This window comes from Manis javanica, chromosome 16, assembly GCF_040802235.1.
Source record: "Manis javanica isolate MJ-LG chromosome 16, MJ_LKY, whole genome shotgun sequence".
Classification (NCBI taxonomy): domain Eukaryota; kingdom Metazoa; phylum Chordata; class Mammalia; order Pholidota; family Manidae; genus Manis; species Manis javanica.
This window is the reverse complement of record NC_133171.1, coordinates 1209500-1234546: the sequence shown is the minus strand read 5'-3', so window position 1 is coordinate 1234546 and position 25047 is coordinate 1209500. Positions and strand designations below refer to the sequence as shown.

Sequence of the window (25047 nt, the reverse complement as noted above, 5' to 3'; positions counted from 1 at the left end):
CTTCTAAACTCCTTTGAAATGGAGATGGAATCAATAATACTCCCCGCTGAACTCGTAAGGCAATCTGGGATGGTAGAGGAGACAGACTGAGCGTTACCTCAGTCCCAGGCCCTCCTGGTTAGCTGTGTGACCTTCAACAGAGATGTAGGCTCTCTGGGCCCCACCTTCCTCCTTTATAAATGGTTCTGATGCCCACGTCATAGGGTTGTGTGAGGATACAAACAAGGTCCTGCAGAACTGTTTTGTGAGGGTTGTACTGTCCTAGCTGTCACCACTCAGGCTGCCAGCAGAAGGTCCTATCACCCCTTGGACAAAAGAAGAGAAGTGAAAGTGGATGAGAGGGAGCATTTTTTATGTGATTTCTTCAAAGTAGTGACATGAAGTGGTGAGAAGAAGAGCCCAAGGGGCAGCCGTGGCGGCAGCCAATTGATTAGACCAGTGTTTATTCACCAAAGAGACACAGGAGGAAGAAAGGGACGTGCAGGAAGGACCCAGAGGTTTGTCCCATCTTTACCAGCTGTAATGGGTTGAACTGTGTCTCCCCAAAAGATGCTGAAGTCCTAACGGCTAGTGCCTCAGAATGTAACCTATTTGAAAGTAAGGTCTTTGCCAATGATCTGGGTTATTTGGGTGAGCTCTAATCCAAGATGACGAGTGTCCCTGGGGGAATTTGGACACAGACATATGCACAGGGAGAACGTGAGGTGGATATGAAGGCATAGATCAGGATGATGCATCTACAAGCCAAAGAACACCAAGATTGCCAGCAAACCAGCAGAAGGTAGGAGAGAACCATGAAACTGATTCTCCCTCACAGCCTCAGAAGGAACCTATCCTGCTGACACCTGGATCTTGGACGTCAGCCTCCAGGGCTGGAAGACAACACATTTCTGTTGTTCAAGCCCCCCTGGTGTGTGGTACTTTGTTACAGCAGCTCCAGGAAATGAACACACCAATCAACCAGAAGACCCTGCCATAGTTATTATCTTTACTACTACCATTACTATATTTTAACATGTCTGGGCACTAGTGCAACGCTGAGAAGGGCTGCCCTTCACACCCTCCTTCATCACTGTCGCCCTGGCCACTGCCACCTACACTACAGCTCCCGTAACTCGGTGCCCTCTCCCCGCACCGAAGCTCACCTTGGGGCCGGGCTTACGGATCCAAGCACGTCCTCACCACTCACAGAATCAGTTCTGAAATGCACCTCCCCTCCATGCTGGCCCGACTCTCTGAAGCCCAGTATCCCTCCCTCAGGGCCCCAGCGCAAACCCCCCCTGGGGGCGACCTTCATCAGCAATGGTCCCACCAAAGTCCGTTCCCTCAGAGCTCAGACGTGGGATACAAATATGCTCCTTAAAGAAACAAAATATCAATTTAAGATAACAGCTGATTCTGGCAAAGACCCTCACATCCCTAAAGAACATGCCTACATCTCTAACTCCGAGGTCCGTCTCCACGTCCTTCTTGAGAGAGGAGAACTCAGTCTGCCCACACACTCAGTGCTCCCGACAGTCATACCACTTTTCGGTCCCCTCGAAAAACAGGCCTTGGTGAATTTAATTCTACATTTGCGGGGGAAGTTTGAAAATACACAGATTCCTTGATGTTCCTCCCACCAAGAGGGCAGCTCTGTCCCCTCACCCTGAGCCCAGGATCTCTGTAACAGCCTCAGTGAACAGAATGCGGCAGGAGAGACCGCATGCCTTCCGAGCCTAGGTGAGCAAGTCACTCAGCAGCATCTGCTGGCTTCTTTCGGGACACTCACCCTAGGAGTCTCCAGCCACTATGTAAAAAGTCCAGCTATCCCGAAAATGCAGTGTGCAAAAATGAGGCTGAAGGTAGTGGGGAAGCCAAGGAGCCCTAGCTGAGGTTGTCTTTCCAGCCGGGTACCAGACAGGTGCATAGAAGACCCCAGGCCCACCCGCCACCTGCCTGCAGCAGCATGGAGGACCCTGCACCAGAACTATCCACCTCCAGGTCGCTGAGTGAAATAAAGGATTGTCATTGTTTTCGCTGTTGTTTTAAGCCACTGTTTTGGAGCATGCGTCATAGCTCCAGGGCGTCAGAGCAACACTCACATTTATTTCTTCTGTCAGTGACACACACAGCCATCCCAGAGCCCACTGAAAGGAAGCTCACCCTTCCTTTAGCCTCCTACCCCCGCCTCCTCTGTCCTCAGGCCTGCCCTCAGCGTGTCAACTTTTCCAGTGCCCACATTTATTCTGTTTATGTTCTCAGTAGCCACAATGAGTCCCAGTACTTCAGCTGCCCACCACCTCTAGGTCTCCTGCGCTGCCACCTGAGGGGTCTTCTAAACATGGGGCTCACCCTGTCACTCGTCACTGCCTGGAGAACATTCCACTCCTTGGGTTGGTGTGAAGCCATGCAGTCAGTGCTGTTCTGCGTCTGCAGCTTCATGCCCTACCCATCACTGCACCCATAGGCCTGAATTCAAGCCCGCCCGGACCCCGGAACCCACCATGCCCTGTTCGGCAGCTGCCTATCTGCACATGCTGCTTCCTTACCAGGAACACTTTCCCCACTGAAGTTCTGCTCAAACATTCACTGCTTCTGGGATCCCTTGTGCCCCAAACCCTGGCTGCCTCCTGTGGCCATCGGCCCAGGTTGGCCCTGCCCAGCCCTCTAGATCATAGCATCTCCCTGAGGGACTGTAAACACCTTGACAGGGACCCCAACTCTCTCTGCTTCTAAAAGACTTAAGACTACACATTGGCTGGATCATTGCTGAGCCCAACTTAGTAATTCCAGCAGCCCTCTCCTGAGGCCCCAAATGACTAGTGTTGGACAGAGCTGTCAAAGGAGAGAGAAAGGAAACTGGATCACTCCTCTGGGGTGCCATAGCTCCCTCAGGTTTCATTTCCCACCTCTCGGGGTGGTGCACACCAACAGCGCCCCTGTCTGTGGGGACCAAAGGCATCAGTGGCACACAATGAGTCACAAATGGCCTGGGCCACAGCAGGTCATCCTGAGCTCCTTATGCTTGAAGTTGAGAAGCACCGCAGTGGGGCAGTGTCAAGGGGCCAAAGGCAGGGTCAAGTTGGCTCTGACAGTTTGCGTTCCGCTCTCCTTTTGCATAATATCTAGCTTTGATTTCCCAGCCTGATGCTTTGGAAGCCAGATCCACCTTGCAGAGTTCTGAGTCTCCTTTACAGCCCCTGCGGAGCACCTTGTGCACGGTGGATCCTCCGTCAGCGCTGCTCTGCTGACGATCAGAGGCAGCCCTCAGCACCCCCAGGCCTATGCTTTGCTGTGCCACTGAGCTGAGCAGCCGGGGATGAGGGAGGGCACCCCAGCACACAGGAGACGGGGTGCCTGCCCGCCCAGGCCAGCCCTGAGCAGACCCGTGCCACAATGCCAACTGCACAGTCCTGGGTCTCCCGAGTCAGCCACCGCAGCTGTGACCCCTCCTGTGGAGCCCAGCAGTCTAAGGAGGCAGGCCAGCCTTACCCCACTGGTTTGCCCACCCTCTGCCAGCTCACACCTCCCACCCCCAGAGCAGGGAGGTACCGCTCTGCCCCCACATTGCCCGTTGCCCCTTCGGCAGCTGTTTCCTGTCAGCTGCATCCATGAGTGGTGAGCTGTTGTTTCTTTCCTTCATCTGGTATGCGTGGGGGACACTCTCTCCCTCACCCTGAATTTCCTCGCTCCCACTTCAGAGAGCAAGCAGGCCTCTACTCCACCGCTCCACCTCGCCCCTGACACAGCGCTTTCAGAAAACACACAAGCCAGGCTCAGCCTCCACCAAGAAAGCCAGCAAGCAGGGATCAGCACGCCCACCCTCCGAGCGACACACTGAGGACGCCCACATGGGCCTCAAGTGCCATCTGTGTGTACCAAGGATGGTGCCATGAGTCACCCCCACCCTGGGCACAGCAGGCCACCTTCAGCTTGTCAGGCCTGAAGCAGAGAAGCACAGAGCAGTTTAATTGGCCAAATGGCAGGTTTGAGTTCTGACCTTGCCAGTTTCTGGCTGTGTAACATTGGGCAAGTTACCTAACCTCTCTGTTTCTCCATCTATAAATAAAAATCACCACTTCCTCAGAGTGAGGTGGTAAGAATTGAGATGCCTCGCATATGACAAATATACTTTTGACAAAAGGGGTTGCATGTATGTATGGAGGGATCTGACTTAGCTCATCTGCAATGCTATCATTGCCTCACTTTTTAAACTCTCATTATCTATGCACAGAGAAAATGAGAAGTAAACAAGATAAATGCTCCTAGTAGCCTGGGACCATTTAATTGCAATGAGAGTGGGTTATTTTGTTCCAGTTTCTAAATGTCATGAATTAGGGCCCTTCCGAGAATTTCTGTCCCTCTTACCTCTCTCATCAGAGCCCAAGTGGACTGGCAGAACATCTTAGATCACTTCTGGGCTCAGCACAAATCAACGGGCTTGAGCGTTTCCCCCACTCACCTTCGGTCCATCTACCATGGGGAGCTGGAAGAAGAAATTGCTTTCCAAAGGGCAAGTATGTGCCCTGCCAAACCCCGCCTCAGTCAAGGTTGACTCTTATTATCTGAAATTTTCAGAGAGTGAGGAAGAAATCACATCTCCCCATCCTTACCTGGGTCCCTTAGTTTTCCCAGCAGGGCCCTGAGGTCAGCGAAATCATGAGACTTTTCCAATTCCAATTGTTAGAGACTCAAATGTAATCAACTAGCTTTGTAAACCACATACAACAAAAACAAAATAAACCAATCCTGACAGTAAACCTACGGGCCCAAATTTCCACTGCTCTCTTCCTCTGGACCTTTACACCTGTCTGGAGAGAGGGTTCCTCTACTCAAGAAGAAAGCCACTGCTGATGCCAAGCACCTCATGTTCGGGTTGCAAATGCCACCCACAGAGCTCAGCAAGTCATGAAGATGGGCTGCTAAGATTTCATTAAGCAGAAAGCATCTCTCCTTTCAAACTGTCAAGTCACACAGGTGAGCAATTATGTAACTGAAAGGGAAGAAGAGAAAGGTTTCTTAAGGAGCATTTTAAAATGCAAAGCACATTCTCTGTAACACCACCCAGGCCACATAATTAGCTGTATGCCCCATGTAAATTCCAAGCCTAGCTTTCCTGACCACCAGAATCCAAAAGGGTACAGCTGGCTGGCACGGCAGAGATCACTGAGTCCAGCTTCCCAGTTTACAGAGGCCTTGTGGGTGGTGAGGGTGCGGACTCACCCCCACATGGCTAGTTAGATGGCTAGTTAGAGGCAGGACAGTACCCCAAACCCATGCTGTCCACCATGGAGGCCACTAACCACATGCAGCTACTTACAATTAAATTAATTAAAATGGAATAAAATGTACAACTCAGTTCCTCATTCTGCACTAGCCACATCTCACATGCTCAATAGCCACCTAAGGCCAGCAGCTTCCATGTTGGACAGCACAGCACATCTCCATCAGCTAAGTTCTCCTAGATTGGCGCTGCTTCGGATCACAAGACTCCCCAAGTTCTTTCCGCTCCGCCAGGGTTTGGGGCTCATTTTTACAGCAGACATCCATCCGTTAAGCATCATGAAGTCATTTCAATAGGACAGGACCAGCTTTTTTCTTCTTAATGAAACAGAATAAAAAGTATCATTGTGAATCATGTGCCAATGAAGTAAGTGTGCCATATCATAGAACTTACACACACACACACACACACACACACACACGTCACCTATATCTATGTACACGTAGTTACACATCCATGGGCCATGATGTAAAATGTATTTCTTCCTGTGGATCAGGGTCAGAAAATGTTAGACCCTCTGGGACTACAGCACGCTTCCTGTTTATAGATATTTAGTTGCTTTTGTGCCCACTCATCTTCCCTTTTTCCAGATGACTCAAATCAGGAAAGAATAAGACACAGTGTCGGCTCCAAGGCACTACACACAGGTTTTCCTCCAGACCTGGTTTTCCCTGTGCACTCTGCCCTGTTAATTCATTTCGCCTGAGTATGTGGCCAGCAACTGGAAGCATCCAGACACTTGTCTGGGTTCCAGTATCCACACATGAGCAGGGGCAGGAGTGCAGGTGGGTAGAGAGACCCGTAGCTGAGCTGACACCGGTTCTGTGGCCTGTTGAGTCTGGCTCTTGTACATTTATAGCAGAACAAGGACTTGTGGGAACATCAACAGCAAAGAATAAGAAGTGCCCAGAAATCATTCGTCTTCCATTGGGTCACAAGCTCCTCCCTCTTCAGCTGCAGTTCTAAAGTTCACAGAGGCCAAAAGAAACTGGACTCCTTCCCCTCATTGTGATGGTTAACTTTATGTCTCAACTTGGCTAGGCTATGATACCCAGATGTTTGGTCAAATGTTATTCTAGATGTTTCTGTGAAAGTATTTTTAGAAGAGATTAACATTTAAATGAGCAGACTGAATAAAGCAGATGAGCCTGTGAGTGGGCCTCATCTAATCAGTTGAAGGCCTTAATGGAAACAGTCACTGATTTCCCCTAAAGAGGGAATCCTGCCAGTAGACTGCCTTCAGCCTTGAACAACAACATCAACTCTTCCCTGGGTCTCCAGTCTGCTATTCCAACCTACAGATTTTAACTTGTCAGTGTCTACAATTGCATAACTCAGCATCTTGAATCTCTCTCTATATATATATGTGTGTGTGTGTTTATACATATATTGTGTATATGTACACATATATACAAGTATATGTATATATGCATACATATTAGTATATGTATATATGCATAAATACACACATATCCTATTCTGTTTCTCTGGAGAAACAGAAGTTTCCCTAATTCACACTCATTCTACCACCACCCCCAAAAAGCCTTCTTATTGTTCAAGGGTCTCTCAAATGCAACGACCTCTGTGTAGCAATCCCTGATTTCCTGTGTCCACATCTATAGTATATTGCTCATGTCACATTTTTGCGAAGGTATTTATTGTGCCTTGTACTATGGTTAAGATGTAGATTCTAAATCTGCTACCCAAAGCTTGGTCCATGAACCAGTGACATCAGCACCCCCTGGACACCTGTTAGAAGTGCAGGCTCTCAGGCCCCACCCCAGACCTAGGGAATCCAAGTTTTAACAAGGCACTCAGGTGATCCACAACACATTAAAATTTGAGAAGCACTGTTTTAAATAAAGTTCCTTAACTTGGAGAGGCTTTTAAAAATACCAGTGACTAGTTCCTGCCCTTGGAGCCTCTGATGCCATTGGTCTGGGACACAGCCCAGGCATCAGGATGTTCAAACCCTTCCCAGGGTCTGTAGCCAGGCTTGCAAACCACTGGAAACAAACCCTTCGCTCTATGAGGACTTGAGACCAGTGAAATTAAGAGACTGTGTCAGGCCACAGAGTGAGTGAGTATCAGGAACAGGACCTCATCAAGGTTTCCTGTCTTCCGCAAAATGTTCAGGAATGAGAAAAAAAGCCACAGGCACTATCAGCAAATCTAAAGTGAAATCTGGGTCATCCAACCGTCACACGGTGCAGGGCATTTTCATGTAACTGCTGCGGGAGTCTAAGATGATGCTGTTACTGTGCCTCCTCAGTGTTGCCTTATGGCGTGGGTCTAGTCTGAGTTAAGAGGTAATGAAGAAAAGATGGAAGAAGTAAACAGCGTTATTTTTCTTCCAAGATCTTCCCTGGATTTTATCTTTACACAAACCTGGTGAGGTCTACGAACTCCTCTGCCAGGGTTATGATCAGTAACAACAGGCTTCCCACCCAGAGTTTATTCACGGTGCATGCTCCACCTTTTAGCAAGGGTGACTACATGCAGAGGAGCCCGTCTTGAGTGGACATGGGCGTGGAAAGTGGCTGCACCCAGCCACTTGCTCAAGAATGACAGGGTGATGTTATCATCTCCCTCCCTTTGGCCTCCTATAAACTGTCCCCAGCACAATTTCTGGCCAGGACTTGCTTAGAATGATACCCCTTTGATCTTCTGCTGACAACGCAGTCGTTCTTCTTAGCCAAATCTGCATCTTCCTGTAGTACAGGGGAGTACAGTCCACTTAGTAAGGCACCTACAGAAAAAGCTAACCCCAAACACCCACAGTGCACATAAATTCAGGCCCAGAAATGACAAAGAACCCACTGAATTACTAGCTTGACAGCTACCCACACAGATGCAATCTCAGCACTCACACTAAAACAAAAAACCCACACCATCTAGGGTACCATGCACATGGGCAGGCATGTGTGTTCACATACACACATACATACACCTGTACATACATGTGTGCATATGTAAACATATATACACACACATACACATGCACTGCTGGCAAACAGCCTTCCCACTAAGCCACACCAGTCATGCCACTTTGGCCCTGAAGCCATCTCATCCCTTGCAGATGAAGAGAAGAAAGCTTTATGGTGTAAAGGAAAGCTGTGCATGTTTGCACATGAGATTAAGAAAAAAAATGTGAAGTCAAGCTCATCAACCGTATGACAGCAACAGCAATAAAACAGCACTTAAACATATTTACCAAACCAAATAATTTTGCCCAGTCAGTGCCAAGCTTTCAAAATGAGTTATTGGAAGAGATATATGGGGTGGGAACTGGCAGGGACTCCTAAACTGTCTCTGGCACCAGCATTTTATGGTTATGGAAATGAAAGTCTAGAGAGGTGAGGTCACCTGCTGAAGGTCACACAGCTAATTAGTTGTGGTGCCCAGACAAGAAACACCTGTCCCAGCTCCCAGCCAACACCCCTTCGGCAGCGCCACGTCACCGTCCCCACAGCCCAGAAAGAAGTCCCAGCAGGTGGTGATGAATTTTGCAGTGTGGGTTCTGAAGCTGCTCAGCACCCACACCAGCTCTGGCGTGGCTGACAGACAGCTAGCTCTCTGCAAAGTAATGGGGAGGTGGAAACTGGGAGTGGTGCAGGTGTACCATTCCTTCCTTTCTTTGCAAGGCTGAAGCCCAAAGGAGCTTCACCCCTACCCTGGGGCACAGGCAGGAGGCAGAGGAAAATGACAGGGCAGCACCAGCCCTTTCCAGCAGTGTCTGGGTTTGGACCATGCAAGGTAAGAATTTCCAACAAATTACCCTGCAGCCAAGAGCCCTTGGCTTCAGCAGGGCTCCTAGACCTTTAGACACCCACTTCCACTTCCTAGAAGACTGACTTTCCCTTTGGGCCAAGGCTGGACTTCTATGCACACCACAGACACTTGTCAGCACCTAGGCGCATCTGTCCCAAATCAAAGCGTCACAGAAGAACTGGACAATCACCCCCACCACTTTTTTTCCCATGTTAACTGTCTTTCTCTTTTGGAAAGTAAATTCATTTTTGTCCATTAAACCATATTTTTAAGAATGGAAAATTTAGAGGGAAGGAAAACCCATACTCCCACAAGCCCATACTAACCATCATTAGGATTTTGGTTTATGACCTACTGGACTTTAATTTTGTTGGGGGGGGTGTGTGGACATGTGTGTTTTAAACAAGGCTATCATCATAACATCCTAATACCTGTATATCCTTTTTCTTTCACTATAATTATAACATAAAAAAATTTCCCATATTGCTACTGGCTTCCTATACATAATTCAAATGGTTATTCATTATTTAATCAACTGTATTTACCATATTTCCCTAACTGCTCTAGTGTGGAGCTTTTGTTTGTTTCTAGTGTTGCAGTAACATAAATAAAGCTTCACTGAACACTTGTGTGTGCATGTTTCTGCACAGTTGTTATCTGAGGTTATTTCCTTAGGAGAGCTCTCCAGAAGTCAACTTCCCCATTTTCCTCATTGTTGGAGAAACACAGGCCCCAAGTGATTAAAGATCTGATAAGGTCAAAGGAACACTCTAGAGACCCAGGTTTGGTCCTGACTCGCCTGTCAACAATTAGCTGTGGGAACACTGACAATCACTTAATGCCTCTGAGACGCAGTTTCCCTTGGGCATCAGGGGATGGAACCCTCCAAGGTCTGTCATGGTGTCCTGACCACCAGGTATGTCCTCTTTATGCTGTTCCACACAGCCTTCCATGAGATGCTGAATCACCCAGCCAGGCCCCCTTCCACATCTCCCCTTTCCACAGCAGCTGCTCAGGAAAATGACTTGGTCAGAGCCCACTGTGGGACCAGATTTCTTTCAGCATGTGGGGGCCATGCAGATCAAGTCAAAATGTGCGCAGCATGTGTGCAAAATGCGGCAGGGGTGGGGCGGTTTCTTCCTCCTGCAGTCCCAGCATCACTTTCAGAATCCAGGTCAGCTGTGGTGGCAAGAGACCTGGGTGACCACAGGGCACAGTGACAGCGATAAACACACACAGGCCTGCACTTGGGACCTTCCCAGAAACCAGTCATGCGGGAGAGGGAGTCAGCCTGCATCTGCCATGGTGATTCTCCAGGACAGTAAAGAGGCCACCGCACCTGCCACCACCGCTCACATCCCTGATGGATTCCCGCAGCTAAAAGCGCCACATGCAGCCCAGAACACACCGGCACGGAGGACTATATCACTCTTGTGTCTGTCTTATCCATACAGCCGTTTGCCATTTATTCTTGGCCTCTTTGAAACATGAATTATAAACAACAGCAGAGGGAAGACAGACAACACTTTCTCCAATTTCCAACACCCTCTTTGACACATGCAGTTCCTCACGCTGTTGTCCCCCTCAGGTGTGGAATTAATGACATGAGCCCCAATTCAGTCATCACTCCCCCTCCTGCCGCATCTGTGGAAATCACACAGCCTTTAAGCGTGTGCACAAGAGATTTTGCAGCACGTTGCGCTGGCAAACACACAAGCTAAGAGTCAGGCAAGCCTGTGTGGTATCCAGATTCTGCTGCTTCTTAGCTGGAAGAACATGACAAAATGCCCCATTTCACAGGAGCTAAGACACCACTGCAAACAGGATTATTTCACTTACTACCAAGAAAGAAAAGCCACTGCCAATTAAACTATGACATGACCTCGACTGTAAGACATGTTCCTATTCCAGATGTTAAAAGCATGAAAACAAATGTCTTAAAATCAATGACATGCGACTTTTAACCTCTGCACAGTTGAATTTCTCACTTATAAGATGGAGATGTTAAATGTCCACCTTGCAGGTTAGTTGCAAGATGGCAATGAGATGACACGTACCATGCCTGACTCTGGACCTGGAATACAGTAGCTTCTCAATAAACATTAGCTCCTCTTCTCATTCGAAAGTGATGGGCAGGTTCTGGGTAGATTATAACCTCTTTCAGAGCAGACACCAGGTCTTACACATCTATGACTGCTTCTCACCCCACCCATGACCTGGAATATTGCTAGGTCACCACACATCGTAGGCACTCAATAAGTGGGTAGTGAATATAAATGTAGAACTAGCCTAAAACTAATAAATAACCAAGCAGGGAATCCCTGTTGGCGGATGTGGTCAGTGCGATCTCACTGGCTTCCCAGCACCTGGAAGTGACGAACACACCTATCAGCCTGGTCCTGACTGGGTTTGCGGGCTGGAAAGGAGAAAAGCCAATGTCAGCTGCCAGGTACACATCTAGAAACGGAACCCGCCATGCACGCAGCCATGTGCAGTGGCCCACTGCATTTGAGTAGGCACCAGTAGCTCGGCCTCAGCTCGACAAGTGCCCCTTGGTGCCCTGGGGTGCCTCTGTGCCCTCCATGTGAATGGCTGTGCACACTGAGTCACACAGGCTATGTCCCCTGGGTTCTCTGAGAGCGGCATTGTGCCATGTAGACAAAGGTCCCACGCAGGTGGTGTAGAAGAAATTCAGATGAACACAGACACGTGGCATTATTCTTCCCCCTAAATGCTTGTACCCACTTTTATGTCATCTGGTGCCCCAGCTCTCTTGGAAAAAAGGGGGACGAGACAGAGCAGGGGAAAGAATCTCATTTTCTACCACCCACTTTGGATCATTCATATTCATGGAGAAAATGAGAGGAGCTGGTAAAGACAAGTTTAAATAAGAGGGAATCTAAAATCCTTACTTTGACCTTGACTTTGGTCAAGAGACATTCTGTGGGAGGCACTCTCGGCACATGTGGGCTCACCCCCCAACACACACACACACACACACACAATGCAGGCTCACCTCTCCCTCCAGGCTCATTAGCTGGAATTTCACAGTCCCCATTCCCCAAGGAGCATACACAACATGGAGATTGCTTTCACAAACTTAAGGGGACTTAAAGGAAAAAAATGAAAAGCTGTAACAATGAGTAAAATCAGAATTACCTATCCCTGGAGGCTTCGTGCTTTAGGACCTCTTTAGCCTTTCCCCTTGGAGGAAGGGAAGGCTGGAGGATGGAGAGAGGAGGCACCCAGGAGAAGCTCATTTCCCCAGGGTCACGGTGTGCTGGCAGAAGAGCAGAGAGCACTTTCCTGGGAAGGCCGATGTCTTCCCTCGCCCAGGCTTCAGGAACTGACTGGGAGCTTTCTCCTGGCTTCTTGAAGGCCTGAGAGGCCTGCACTTAGTCCCCCCACCGCACCCCATCTGCCCTCCTTTGCTTCTCTGAGCTTTGGGCCCTACATTGGCCAAAAGGAGGGAAACCTTGCAGGGTTTCTGAGAGGGCTAAGGAAATGTCTCCTGCAAGTCAGGGCTGCACTCCTGCCCTGCTCTCCCTCAGCCTCTTCTAGGCCATCTGTGCCATCTGCGCCCTAAGGAACCTGAGATACCCCCCCGCCATGGGGATGGGGTCATTTACCTGGTTGCTCATTCCCAACATCTGATGGGGATTTTGAGAAACTCTGCATGGCACGTCTCCTCCTTATTAATAATAGGGTTTACTAATTTATAATGAAGTTCATGCCTATACCTCATTAAATCTCATTTATGAATTATGCAACACTCAACCCACAGTGTTGCTCCCTATCATCCCATCTCTGGGAGAAAATGATACACACCCAAGAGTTTGGATTCTCAAAAACCCATGTTTAAATCAAGCCATGTTCACTGCTGAACCTCCAGCCTCAAGATTAGTAGTGTCTCCCAGAACTTTCTGAAATGATGGTAACATTTCATGTTGCACTGCCTACATATATGGTGGCCACCAGCCAGCCACATGTGGTCTCTGAATGCTTGAAATGTGGGTAGGGAGACTGAGGAACTGAATTCTTTGATTTAGTTTTACTTGATGTAAATTTAAAGAGTCACATGTGGCTCATGGCTACTGTATTGCAAAGTGCACACTGGGAGCGTGCCTGGTATACAGCTGATGCTCAATGAATGTTTGTTCAAGGGAAGAATGAGTGGACAGTAACCCACCATAAGTTCTGATTAAGCAAGGTTCTCGTGTTTATTGAGCACTCACTTTCAACAAATCCTTGTGTAAGTCAACCACCTCCTGAGTTGGGTACTTTTCTTATCTATGTTTCACAGATGAAGAAACTGAGGTTCAGAAGAGTAATGTGGGGGCCCTATAGCCATGCAGAATGTGGCAAGGCCAGGGCCCAACCCCAGACAGCATGATGAGGCAGCTTCTTAAAACTGGTCAACGTCTCCACTGATGAAAAAGCATTTGGGTGCCTCACTTTGCTTTCTACAGGATGACACCAAGTTCAACAGGCACTTTTCCTTTTGAAACAGAGCAATGGAGATATGCGACGGGTCACGTTTGGCTAGCCTGTGCTCTCACCACTCAAGGTGACTGTTGACTGACTACTGGGTCCCAAGTCAGGAACTAACTCTTTGTTCCTCCACAGTGGCCTTTGCCTGAAACCACCTCCAATGACCGCAGGCTACTCTGCAGCAGCCTTACAACCATAATCCCCATGAACCCTTGCCTCCTGGTGTTGACAAGCACATCCACACGTCAGACACTGAGTGTCCTTCTCCAGGGACATCCATCATCCTCTCCAGTAAACCAGAGCCCAGCCCAGCACTGACCCTTGGACCATGTAGGGGCTCAACTGTACAATGAAAAGTCACCACTTTCTGACACAGCACAAAACCAGGAGCTGAGCTCGGCCAGCTCCCCTCTCCTAGGCTGACCCTCCTCTCCCCCAGTGCATGCCCCAATTTAATCACACAGGAGCTTCTCTTTACAATGTTTCTTGCTGAACCAATTTTTGCAGCTCCTTTCACACCCCGTAAGGTGGCCATTTGTGCTTCTCTCAACAGGGCTCTTTCCAGACATTCTGCAAGCTCTTTCCTTTGCCTGCCCCAGAGCTGTGTCATATTTGACTGTCACCATTTGGGATCCGAGGGGAGAGAAAGATACAAGTGGGACCTACTACTGATGAAAGGGGAGGGTAGGATTTGCTGGCCTTAAAACATTAAAAAGTAATGTTTTTTAATTTTAGACAAGAAAAAAAAATTTTTTTTATTTTGGACATGCTTCAACCACTCTAGCTATCCTCAGCCGCTGATCGTAGGAAACACAATCTTCCTCAGAATGTTGCTACAAACCAAGTGGTTCCTTGAAGAGGATTTTACATCACAGAGCCCTCTCCATCTTCCTTTTTAGTTATTTCATGCTTACCTCCTCTTCTTGGTCCGGTATAAGCCCCATTGTTTCCAAAGGTTTTGCCAGACCATTCCAGCCCTCAGGAATTCTTCCCTCAGCTCTCAGGCAGCATCCATTACCTGTAGAGCCCCCTCCTCAGGGGCCCTTGCTGCCTGAGGGTAAGGACACCAGGGACCAGTGTGACCTTTCCTCACAGGCCCCACACATTTTATCTCTAACTTCAAACTCAAGTTCCCACTCAGCCAAACAACAGCTCTGCAGTGCAGTGGAGGCAGCCCTTCCAGAAGACAGTGGAGCAACTATCTGCCACCTATGCGAGGAAGCCCCGCCCAGGTATCACTTTGCAGCGAATCTCCCAGTCACACACAGCACTTTTTCTAAGGAGAATCCCATTCAAACATTTTCTCTATTTTTCCCCTTTGTCTTAGTACCCTTTATAGATTGGCACTGGGCAGCTGCCCAGGTTGCCGACCCTTAATCCAATATTGATACGTTGGGGTTACACGACTGCCTTCAGCAAACATTTCCTGGCATTATTGTGTTAAGAGTTCATGCTGTACTTAATCACATATTTCACTGCATTGCTGGCTGCTTGCCCATGCTTACCTTCTCTCCAGAATAAACATCACATCATACTATCTGGGGCATTTCTCACCACAGCTAACACAGTGCCAGGCATTCTAAGGCACTGATTAAAATAAAAATAAATGAAGAAAAGAGCAACACTCTCTAAACACTAGGCAAAATAAGTGCTTGAAAGACCCTGGACCACCTCAGAGAATCTTCAGATTGGAAATGCCCCTCTAGGAAGGTTCAGTGCGTTACTGGGACAGGGTAACAATGCTGGAGCCCAGTAATCAGCATCCACTCACATGGCTGTCTCGCTCTTCTAAATGTTGAACCACTTCAATGAATATTTGGCAAAGCTAATTTTACTTGGGTTGGAGAATTAGTTCCGCTGTGTCTAGTTCCAAAATCAAAAAATAAAGGGAAGCCTTTGAAAGCCACAAAATTCTACCCTAACTTAACAACGTGATCAAATCACAAAAGCAATGCTTACAACTCAATAATAAGAAGACAAACAACCCAATTTAAAAACACTCAAGAGATCTGAATGACATTTCACCAAAGAAGATACACGACTGGCTAACAGGTTTATGCAAAGGTGCTTGACGTCATTAGTCATTTAGAAAATGCAAGGCTTACGCACACTCCTTTCAAAAAGAAGAAAAGTTTGCTGTAGTTTCTAATTGAACTGAAGCAAATCATCTCTTCAAAAAGTATGAAAAAAATCTTTAAAAGCACTATTTCAAATAGGTTAAGAGAATTGATCACATTGAGGAGAGGTAATTTAACACTCATTGAGCTCATGCAGACACTTGGGGGGCCACCCGCTAGGTCTTTGCACACTCCCTCTCCTGGTAATTGTCACACCAGCACCCCCCTGATGGTATCTTTAACCCCATTTTCTTGATGAGAAAACTGAGGGGCAGGAAGGATGGTTTATGAAGCTGTACCCTGCCACCCTTTCTTATTGTTGGCTAGTTTTTGTGAGTTGCAACACCTTATAGATGGTATGCTTTGCTGGCTGTGATTGCCCTGAAACAAAATATATAACTAATTGCCTGTGTATTTCTTTATCAGTGAAACCCTAAATTTATGCTATTTATTTTCACTTTTGTTCTGTTTTCTTTTTGGTTCTTCCCCAGTTTCAGGTATCAGAATGTCCAACTTCTTTATTTGGCTCCTTCTTACTCCAATTTAATTTCTGCAGAATTGTACATTTTCAAAGCCAGATATCATCAACAAAACAACCACTCAACAGTGCCTTAACTCAGTCAGATGAAACAAGATTTGTGATGCTTGACTTTTCCTCACAAAAAAAGAAAGCCATTTCTTTCATTTACACAACACCCCGGGGCTTGCTCAGCCCTCCACCAAACTGATTGACTGAAATCCTGTCACCCAGTGCTTGGGGGCAGAAACTCAGAGAAAAACACAGTCACCTTTTCAATGCCGTCTTCAGATAGAAACAGATCCAGAAGAGACTTCAGAAAAGAACCGGAAAATCAAGGCTTGCTGGAATTTCAGACGGGTTCCTATCAAGTCCAAGTACACATTTGATTATCTGCCACTATATCTCTGCTGGTGTGGCAATCACGACCTGGGGGGCCATGTCTCCACCCAGTTTCCTCCCGTTCTCCAGCCAGTCCCATCAGCTCTCCTCACCCCTGAGCAACTGTTGACCCTGTGAGGTGGGAAGGAAAGGGCTTACCGCTCCAGGTCCTCAGCTAATAATGCCAAACAAGTTGGGGCAAGTAAATGTGCAGCAGGATCAAAGCTCAACAGCCTAACAGTCTTTTTCACCAACCCAAAGGAGCCTTCCATCCCCCAAAGGGGCTCCCCCAAGAGAGTCTACGCTTCCCTCTCCAAAACCAGGGCAAGACCATGAACACAGATGTCACATTACATACACAGGCAACAGGTAATTGAACACAGTTGCCCTGCGGGTTAATTATTCATAGCAGGGGACGCCTTCTCTTCCCGAGGGCAGACAGCCATCATAACTCCATGTCTGGCTGCCACAGCATCCAAATTACCTGGGAGCTGGGAAGAAATTCTGAATTTTGGGTCCCACTCTGAAATCTGCAGTTTGAAGGATCCTTAGATGATGCGAAGCACATTTAAGTTTGAGAGGTACCAGGCTATTGCATGCTGGACACATCCTGTTTATAACCTTCTGCCTTCCCCAAGCATTCATTCATTCATTCAATGAAAAGGCTTCCATTTGTCATTCAACTAAGATTTATAGTGTGCCTACTAGGTGACTCAGTGCCTGGCACTGTCTAGGGGAGATAAGGCCACTCTGAAGAGCAAAGCAGACACAGGTCCCAGCACAGAGAACTTCCATTCTCATTGGGGAGACTAATAGCAAGCAAATAAAAGTGAGCATCCCAAACTGCAGAGTGCTACCAAGAAGATAAAGAGGATGCAGAGGGATGATCGGGGTGGGGGGAGGGAGACTTTTAATGTGGAGGAGAGGATGGGAAAGGCCTCTCCCCCAATTTAACATTGCAGCTGAAACTTGAAAGCGAGGACAAGCTAGCCATTCAACAAAACCCCTTCCAGGCAGAGGGAAGAACCAGTTTGTAAAGGCCCAGAGTTAGGAAAGGGGTTAGAGTGTTTGAAGAACAGAAAGAGGCGCAAGTTGCTGGAGGGTAGTGAGCCCAAGAGAGTGCACAGTCACCGAAGAGGAGGGCCACTGTAGGTCCAGTGAGTCATGGTGAGGAGCTTGCATGTCATTTCAAGGGCCATGGGAGCCACTGAAAGCTTCTGGCCAGACAATGAGACAGCGCCACATACATATGTCCCTTAGCTGTTGTATGGAGAAGAGACTGGGTAAGAAACAAGAGCAGCAGTTGGGTGGCTTCCTGCAGTGTAGGGGGTGTGGCCCACTGCAGGAGGGCAAACTGGAGACATGTTTTGACTGACCCCAACGTCTGCCTGGGGAGCTGTGCTGTGTCCTGCACACTGTGCTGCTCTGGAAACAAAGGTGAGCAAGACCATCTTTGGCTGTCTGCCTTCAGGAACCTGGCAGTCAAGGAGCCTTTGGAGAGAGGCACCCAAGGAAATCAACAAATAGCAGTGTCACTTCAGATAACCATTTATTTGGCAATGTCTTTGGTTAAAGGAAATGAACACATACTTTTTGACCAGTAGTTCACATATTTACCCAAAAAGCTGACTGGCGTGTGTGCAAAATGACACATGCTCTAGACTATTCCTTTCATGTGTGTATAAGCAAACAACTGCAAACAACCTAAATGTTGAGTAGTAAGGAACTGGTTAAATAAATTTTGATTTATCCATACAATAATATACTATGCAGCCAAAAATAGGAACAAGGATACTTTCATATTCTAAGTTCTTAGCATATAAATGTATAGGAGTATGTGTGTGTATACATAAAATTTCAAGGTAATATTGTTGCATGACAAAAGGTATATATAGCATATAATACATGTGGGATATTAACAACTGTGTAAAAAAGATTTCAAAAGTTCTCACATACATATTTGCCAGCACATACCTAGGAAAATCTTCAAAAGGAGACACAAAAAAAAACTGGTCAGTGATCACCACCAGTTGAAGGACAGGGAACTGGAGGACACTTATTCTTCACTCTGCACTTTTATAGCATTTGAAATTTATACCATGTGAATATATAATCTGTTCACAATAACTAAACAAAATTTAAGTTTTAAACAAGTGCACTCTAACAGGTGCAAGAAAAGATGGGGGCACATGCCACGGAGAGCACAGAAAGGTGCACAGGGCTGGGACTGAGGAAGAGAAAGATTTCTGGGAGGGGGAGACCCAGGGACTGAGTGTGGAAACATGAACAGGCATCCATCACAAAACACAAGGCAGAGGGTGCTCCTCGTAGAGGCATGGACATACCATTGAACAGGGTCCGTTCATTGAAACACAGCAGTTTAGCTGAAGCCCCTAGGGTTCCAGGACCACCAGCAGATCTCCCCTGCCATACCAAGAAGTTGGAGCTTTTCCTAGAAGTAATGAAAAGGGGAGCAGTGATAGGACCAGGCCTGCAGTTCTTCAAGGTTAAGGCCGTCAGCAGAGTGGATGGTGGACAGAAGCGGGATGAGGAGTGGCAGGATGGAACCGAATTCAGAAACTAGGAAGGGCCTCATTCCTTCTGTGGAGGAAGCCAAGGTGCAGAAGAAGGAATGGATACAAGAGGGACTGAGGAGTTGGCATCAACCAGATTTGGGAACTAATTTTATGGACAGGGTAAACAGGAGTAAACAATAACTGCAACCATCTCACCCAGACTGCCATTATCTGGGAGAAAGAACTATAAGGCAAAAGAGCAGGCTTAGCAGATGGAAGAGGAAGGAAAGACTCTGGGGGAGGCAGAACAGGGGGTTCGAATCTCTGGTTGTATGTCCTTAAGCATTTGACTCAGGTCTCGGAATTTTTGTTGCCTCATTTGTAAAATGGGGCTGATATCCATCTTAGAAGATTGTTTTCATTGTGAAATGAACTATTTTATATGCAGCACCTACCACACTGCTCGGCACACAGTAGGTACTTAACAAGAGGCAGCCCTGGACACTGTAGAATTTGCACATTGCAGGAAAGACTCTACAACAGAGAAATGCCCAGTTCACCAAGGTAGGGATTTCAAGGCAATTTTTTAGAAATTAAAGGAGGCTGTGTGTGATTCAACTGATTCCAAGTTTCATTCCTCTTCAATGGTCCCTGGACCAGCCCCTCACCTTGACAGGCCTGTGACCAGTTACAAGAATGGGTGAAGGGCCACAGATCCCTTGCCATTGCTGGATGAGCCCCTTAAAGCCCAGGCCTCTGTTAAAAGAAGGACAATTCACCAGGACTGGTCAAGATGGACTTGTTTCAATTTCAGGCAAACACTAACATCTCTACGCCCCCACCGGCCAGCGCAGCCCAAGAGCTGTTTGGGATATTCACTTCCTGTGTTGTGTGTTGAACCTTTAACCATGACAGCAGAGCAAACCAACAAGACTCCTGTTATGTACTCAAAAGAGCAAATGTAAAAGAAAGTGACCTCTGGGTATTTCCTAGTTGAAGATGAAGTCTGGAACAAGACTAAAGCCGAGCCACATCAAACTCCAAGGCCCCAACGTTTTCTGTAATCACCAACTGCTACAAAGGACCTGCAAAACCAGGAGTTTAAGAAGAAAATGAAGAAAGAAGCCCCAGACCTACCATGAAAACATGAATGAAACATTATTCCTGAGCCCTGATTATTAAGTTACATCAATTTCTTATGCCTCTTAGGCTTGGTTTTGAAGAGAAAATTCATGTTGTCATCAAGGGAAAAAAATCATAAGAATTTCTGAAAATAAGAACAGAAGCATCCGGAAGTGTGTAATTCATGCCAATATTCTCAAAGCCAGAACCCCCAAATACATTCATGGTTAAAGTACCAGAGATGATCAGAAAAACAGGCAAATCCTTGTTCCCCCAATTGCCTCTCCTGGAGACAAGCTCTAGGGCTGCTGTGCTGCCTGCCCTAGAGAGACACAAGGTCAAGGTTACAAGATCTTTCCCATATGACCAGTCATAAGCTCTCTAGTAGAGATGGAGCTCAAGATGGACCTGTTTTATGTCCATTGTCCTAGTAGATTTATGCTACAGGATGGTTGTAATCTATCTGATATGCACAGATTCATTGTAAGCACAGTGGTTAGCTACCCAACATATATATTAGATCAAACAGAAAAAAAGAAACACTGGCTAGAACCAATGATGTTCAATTCAAGGCCAAAAAAACAGGCAATAAAGGTCAGAAATGTAATAAAATACATGTGAAAGCTGACAAACTGGAGCAGCCTCCTAGGAATTCTGTAAGATGTCCCATCTGAGTCAATAGCAGATGGCCTGAAGAAAATGGTTTTCTAGGGAGAAAGAGTTCTACATTCTGGTCATAGGTCTCTGAAGACAGAATTAAAATACATGTACATTTCACCTACCCTAGATCCATACCTGGATTTAAACATTTTTAAATAAAACATTCTTCCCAAGATTACTTAAATTACCACTGGTTTCTGGGCCCTGTCCCTTCCCTCTAACTCTTCTCCCACATAGCAGCCTGTACCATAAGCTCTGTCTCTTTCCTCACTCCTTAACAATTCCAACTTTCAAGGGTGGCCAATACGTTTTCTCTGGCGAGTAGGGAGCGAGCCATCTTCCTGGGGCTGACTTAAGTATATGTGGACAAAATACATACTTTTTCCTCTGGGCATGGCAGCAACGCTGATCCTCGGTGCTCTGAGATTGTTTAGGCTACCCAGATTAGGTGGGGGGACTGGAGGGTGGGCAGAAGTGAGCTCATCCCCAGTTTACTTGTCAACACCAAGCCTAGCAACTATTCCTTCCAGGACGTAAAGAGGAACCATTGAAGGCTTCCACGTGGAACTGGCCACCACTGAGCCTTTCCTATGCAAAGCGTCTGTGCCTCTGCAACTACTGAGCCCATTGCCCCAAAATTTTAGAACTCTTACTCCAAATGCACAAGGAAAACAATTCCTGGCCTGTTGCACGCAGAAGTCAAATCCCTCTGGTTTTATGCAACCTATGAACCCCTGGAGACGTCCCAATAGATCCCCAGCCCCATCCAACCACCCCTGCCCTCCTTGCTTTCAGTCAAGAGGAAATAATTCCAGCTGATTGTCACATCTCTGATCTCAAACTAACTCACAGCAGGAAGAAACAAACTATCCCAGCTGGGCGCCACAGCTGCTGAACGTCCGGTAATCAGTCTATAGCCCCCAGGAAAACCGGAGTCACGTACGGGGCGCTTTATTCTGGCGTTTCTAGGCGCGCACTCGCCTCTCACAGGCGCGAGAGCACGCACATTCTCGGGCCCAACACACACAGCTGGGGGCTTAGTTTTCTCTCCCTCAGAGCAGCCCCTCCCCAGTTGTCAGCAGCTGATCTGCTTCGTTCGCATCCCCGGAACACACGCCTTCTCCAGCCTCCGCGCCACACACGTGGGGAAGCGCGGCCAGGTGGTGCCAGAAGGGGGAAGGGAGGCTCGGAGGAGGGGAAGGCGGGGGGTGAGGAAGGAGGGTGCTCCGATTGCGACGTGGGCTCTCAGGTACCCGCGTCAGCGTGGATGCCGTGTAAGCTTCTGGGATGAGGAGGAGAAACGCAGCAGGGAAGGAAAGGAGAGCCGGCGGGCGGGGAGCGGGGGAGGGGGTAGCTCACCCAGGGTTTTGACCGCGATCTGCCTGGTGAGCGGCGGCGGCAGGTTGATGCACACCAAGTCCACGTCCTGATGCAGCAGCACCTCATCGATGCGGCTGGTGTAGAAGGGGACGCTCATCTCCTTGGCCAGCTCCTCCGCTTCTTCCTGCGTGCGGCCCCACAGTGCCTTCACCGCGAAGCCCTCGTCCTTCAGCAGCGGGATGATGACACGGGCCGTGAGGCTCGTGCCGAACACGCCCACCCCGGGAAGCATGGCTGCTCAGGTCCGCCTGGTTCTGCTCGAGCTCGGCTCTCCCGTCCGACAGGCGCACGCACACCCCTCTAGCCAGTCCTGCCCTCGACTCGCCGCGGTGCGCCAGCGGGGGTGCACCGGGCAAGGCGCCCGGGTGCCGCGGGCGCACCGAGCTGCAGGCAGCGCCTGCTCGGGGCGCCTCAGTACTGTAGCTGCTGCAGTGCCCGCCACACGGGGCTCCTGTCCTCCCCTGAGGCGGCGGCAGGGACCTCGCCAGGGCGCCCGAGGCTCCGAAACCCCGCGGAGCCCCTGCTCAGGCGGCACCCTCGCCGCAGCGGCGGCTCGCTCCGTGCGCCCCGCCGAGGCCGCCCCATGGCGCGCTCATGCCCGCGCCCGCGCCGCGGCAGCCAGGGACCCTCTCTCCCGCGTCGTGTCCGCAGCCGGCGAGTCGCACGCACAAGCCTCTCCACCCTGCCCGAGCACCGGCCGGCTCGGCTGCGGGGTCCCCTTCCTCCGCGCCCCGCGCTCCGAGTGAAATAAGCCGGCGGCCACCGGGAGGGCGGCTAAGCCTGTGGGTCGTAGGGCGCCGGGCGCGGAGCTCGAGCGGCAGCGCAGAGGCAAAGGCGGCGGCGGCCAGGACCCGGCCCCAGCCTCCTCATTCTGCTGCCATGTTCGCTCGCGGCGCGGCGCGGGCGGCCTCGGCCCCAGGCCGGCTCGGGCTCCGGGATCCCGCGGGGCGGAGGGCGGAGTTGGGGAGCTGGGCTGTCAGCGCCGGGGTTCCTGCACCGCCCCCGCCGCAGCGCTGCGCGCCATTGGCCGCCGCGCCCCCGGGTGCGCGCCGCGCTCGGGCCCGGGAACCCGGCCCGGCTCCTCCCCGGCCCCGCCTCGCTCGCCTCCTGCCCCTCCACTTCTTCCCTTTCTTTGCCCTCCACCGCCTCCTCCCTTTCCTCGCCTCTTTCCAAATCCTGCCCCAAGCAAACGAATAAATCTGTCAAGGCAGGGCGCGCCCCAATAAGCGAGTCGCGTTCCCTTGGAAGATTGCAGCGGGTGCCCCGGCGCGGGGGAGGCCGGAGACCCAGAGAGGTGTCGGAACGCGTAATTACAACCTCCGCTCCGGGAGCGATTCCTACGTGCTGGAAACCATGCTGGGGAAGCTTCCCAGGCTTTCTCTTTTCATCTCGCACCCACCCTAAGATTATCAGAGACCCACTTAACCGATGATGTAACTAAGGAAGGTTAAGTGAGAAGGTTAAGTGACTTGCGCAAGGTCACACAACAGGTAAGCCACAGGCCTGGGACTGGAATCCAGGCTCCAGCCGGAGTTTGGGCGGTGAGCCGTGCCGTCCTCTCTCCCGAGAGAGTCCGCTGCTGTCTGCGCCAGCCCTCCGGCCGCGCACGCAGCGTCCGGCCGCCTTGCTCCCCGACAATCTTGTCTTGACAAGCTCTGCTTTCCGGGCGAGGCGGGCGCTGGAGTTAGACGCTGTTGTGCTCCGCCGCCGCAGCCGGGGAGGGGGGCCCCGAAGCGGCTGGGGTGTGTGTGGGTTCGCGTCTGGCTTTCCAGACCGAGAGGTCGCCAGAAGCCACACCAGCCTCTCTACCTCTCGCTTTGGACCCTGCGGCCTCCGCCCCTTGTCCCCCACCTCCAACCTCTGCCCCCCTCGTGAACGGTCGCGGAGGAGCAGCGGCAGGCCGAGGCTCTCTCTGCACCCCTGGAGCAGTGGGAACCCTGCGCACGTCTGGTTTTCTGCCATATGCTGGGCATCTACCACGTTGCCTGCTGGCATGTAGTATGCGTTCGGTAAACATTTGCTAAATAAATGAATGAATGTTCTTTGAATGTCCGCCTTGCACTCACTTGGTGCTAGGAGGAGGGACCCAAGGCAGATGGGCTTAGAATCCGGCCTCTAGCTCAGTCTCTGGAGAGGTCAGGGTTCCTGTCATGTTCATCTGCTGTCGTCGGCATTCAGTGCAATGTGGCACGTGGTGTGCTTCAACGCATGAGTGGAAAACGTGATGCTTGCAAGGATTTGGAACAACTTGTAACAACTGGCCAGGAGGCGGGGAGCGTGGGGAGGGCAGGATCCCAAAAACGCTTGTGTGTGACAATGCGGGGAGGAGACTGACCTAAGGGCTTTAGAAGAAAGACACAGAGGAGATGAGTGCTTGGGGTGACTGCCAGTGGCCTGGGAAGATCTGAGACAAAAGGGGTGTTGCCATCAATACTGACAGGCTTCTTTTCAGGAGAAGTTTTGTAAGAACCCAGACAGAACAACTACAGGGCCCACAGTAAGGCAGTGCTGTCAGGGGACCAGGTCACATGTCAGAGATGGCACCACTCACATGGAGAAGGGCACGTGCAGCTTGGCACTAGGGTTAACTTCCAGCTCTGCCATTTACTGGTTTGGGATCTTAAGCAAATGACTTCACCTTCCTGTGCCACAGTTTCTTCTGTAAAATGGGGGTAATAATGGTATACACCACAAAGGAGGGGCTAGTTTTCATAAGGTCCTTTGAATAGTGTCCAGTACATAATAAGCTCCAAATAAATGTTAAATAAAATATGGAGAGTGAGTCTGTTACCAACATCATTTCTTGATACGAGGGTTTGCACAAGA

At 49.3% G+C, this 25047-nt stretch overlaps 1 protein-coding gene across 2 annotated transcripts in view; it reads right to left on the bottom strand.

The window, feature by feature from the left end:
- The window catches only part of GFOD1 (Gfo/Idh/MocA-like oxidoreductase domain containing 1), a 96045-nt gene extending 72879 nt beyond the window's left edge, over positions 1–23166 (bottom strand). The window contains exon 1 of one of the 2 annotated variants that reach the window (XM_017658494.3): positions 22201–23166. In XM_017658494.3, coding sequence (XP_017513983.2) covers positions 22201–22453 — 253 coding nt within the window. In that variant the 5' untranslated portion in view covers positions 22454–23166. Of the gene's footprint in view, positions 1–18888; positions 18909–22200 lie in introns of those variants that run through there. The other variant, XM_037010968.2, reaches the window with a different exon arrangement.
- Between the last annotated feature and the right edge of the window lie 1881 nt (positions 23167–25047).